The 1,511-nt window shown below is 18.7% G+C and overlaps 1 protein-coding gene across 3 annotated transcripts in view; it reads right to left on the reverse strand.

Annotated features, from left to right (window-relative positions):
• LOC111617926 overlaps positions 1-1,511 on the reverse strand; it is a 46,052-nt gene that overhangs the window by 34,051 nt on the left and 10,490 nt on the right. For all 3 annotated transcript variants that reach the window (XM_023359294.1, XM_023359293.1, XM_023359295.1), the window contains one exon: positions 171-415. In XM_023359294.1, coding sequence (XP_023215062.1) covers positions 171-283 — 113 coding nt within the window. In that variant the 5' untranslated portion in view covers positions 284-415. The remainder of the gene's footprint in view (positions 1-170; positions 416-1,511) is intronic.

The following is a 1,511-nucleotide window of genomic DNA, read 5'->3' on the forward strand; positions in this document are numbered from 1 at the left end:
ATAGTATTGTTTATAATAATATTAATTATTATTATTATAATACAAGAAATAAGATATTTAATTGCATTTTTAAACAAGTTACATCACTTGAAAAGACATCAAAAAATTTTATCTTTACATTTAAACTAATATAAATTTAAATTTGAATGAGTAAAATATTTAATACTCACAATAATCTATTCTCTTCAATAATCCTTAAAGTTCTGTCTCTTTGTAAAACTCTAGAAATCGTTCTAACTTCTTTTTCGTCTAAATTGGTCAGATCTATCTCTGGTATTGCCATTGTAATAAATTTTTTAAACAGAATATTTGCTTTGCAAAAAATATATCTTTACAAAAATATCAAATAGATAAGGCACAGAAGTGGAAGATAAAAAAACCAGTTTCAAGTTCACATGCTTCTTTTTCTTTATATCTATAGTAAAGTGAAAACTTTCATCAAATATTGCACAATATTTTTCAAAATCTTAAGAAAAATATATATTAATTTAAATGCTAATTTACATTAAGCAGTTCACAAACCTGTAATACAGTATGTGATACAAAATTAAATTCATTCTGCTATTAAATATTCTCCAATTTTTAAGTAATGATTGATTCATTTTAAATTTGTTTTAATATTATAGTAAATATTTTATATTTTTAGTAAACAGTTAATATAAAACAAATTGTTAAATAATTATTTTAACTGAATATTTCAGAATAAATAATTCAAAGGTTAAAAATTTACAATTTTTCTGGAACAAGAAATTTTCTTTCAACTTCAACAGAATGGTACTAAACCATTCAGTATAGACACCTAAAAAATATTTCAAGTAAACAAAAGATTGAAAAAAAGTTTCTTTTGTTTATTTTCTCTCATTTTTTACATTTCTGAATATTAGTTATATGAAATCTCTATCATCTAAATAATTGAAATCAAAAGATGAATAACATAAATCATTTTTAAAATTTACCTCAACAAACTTAAATAAAAATAAAAACTATCATATGTTAGATGATGCAATCAATATTTGTTGTTTTCAGTTCAAGAAAACAATTATTGATTGAAAGAACAGATTACAATTGCAACAATTATTTGTGATTTATAAAAATAATTTATAATTGTTATTAAATAAATTGTACCCACATAAATTTTTCTAATTAAACCAACATGTCAACATGCATTCTAATTTAACATTTATAACTAAAAAATTAATTAATATAAGAAAAAACTGTTAATGTATAATTGAAGACAATTTAAAATTACAATACGGGTTATTTCTAGATAGTATTAATGACAATATAGATGATTTTTAAAATAATTTCAAATAGATATTTGAAATTATTTGAATAAAGAAATAAACTATAAAATAACTTAAATGCTTTTTATTTATATTAAAATAAAATAAAATATATATAACATAAGATATTGAAATTATTGTAATTTAATAATTTTTATATTTTAAGGATTTTTATTTTATAAAAGTACATATTTAAAATGATTATTCATTTATAAAAAATGTAAATTC

This window comes from Centruroides sculpturatus, unplaced genomic scaffold (genome assembly GCF_000671375.1).
Source record: "Centruroides sculpturatus isolate CEXI.00-Female unplaced genomic scaffold, Cexi_2.0 scaffold57, whole genome shotgun sequence".
NCBI lineage: Eukaryota > Metazoa > Arthropoda > Arachnida > Scorpiones > Buthidae > Centruroides > Centruroides sculpturatus.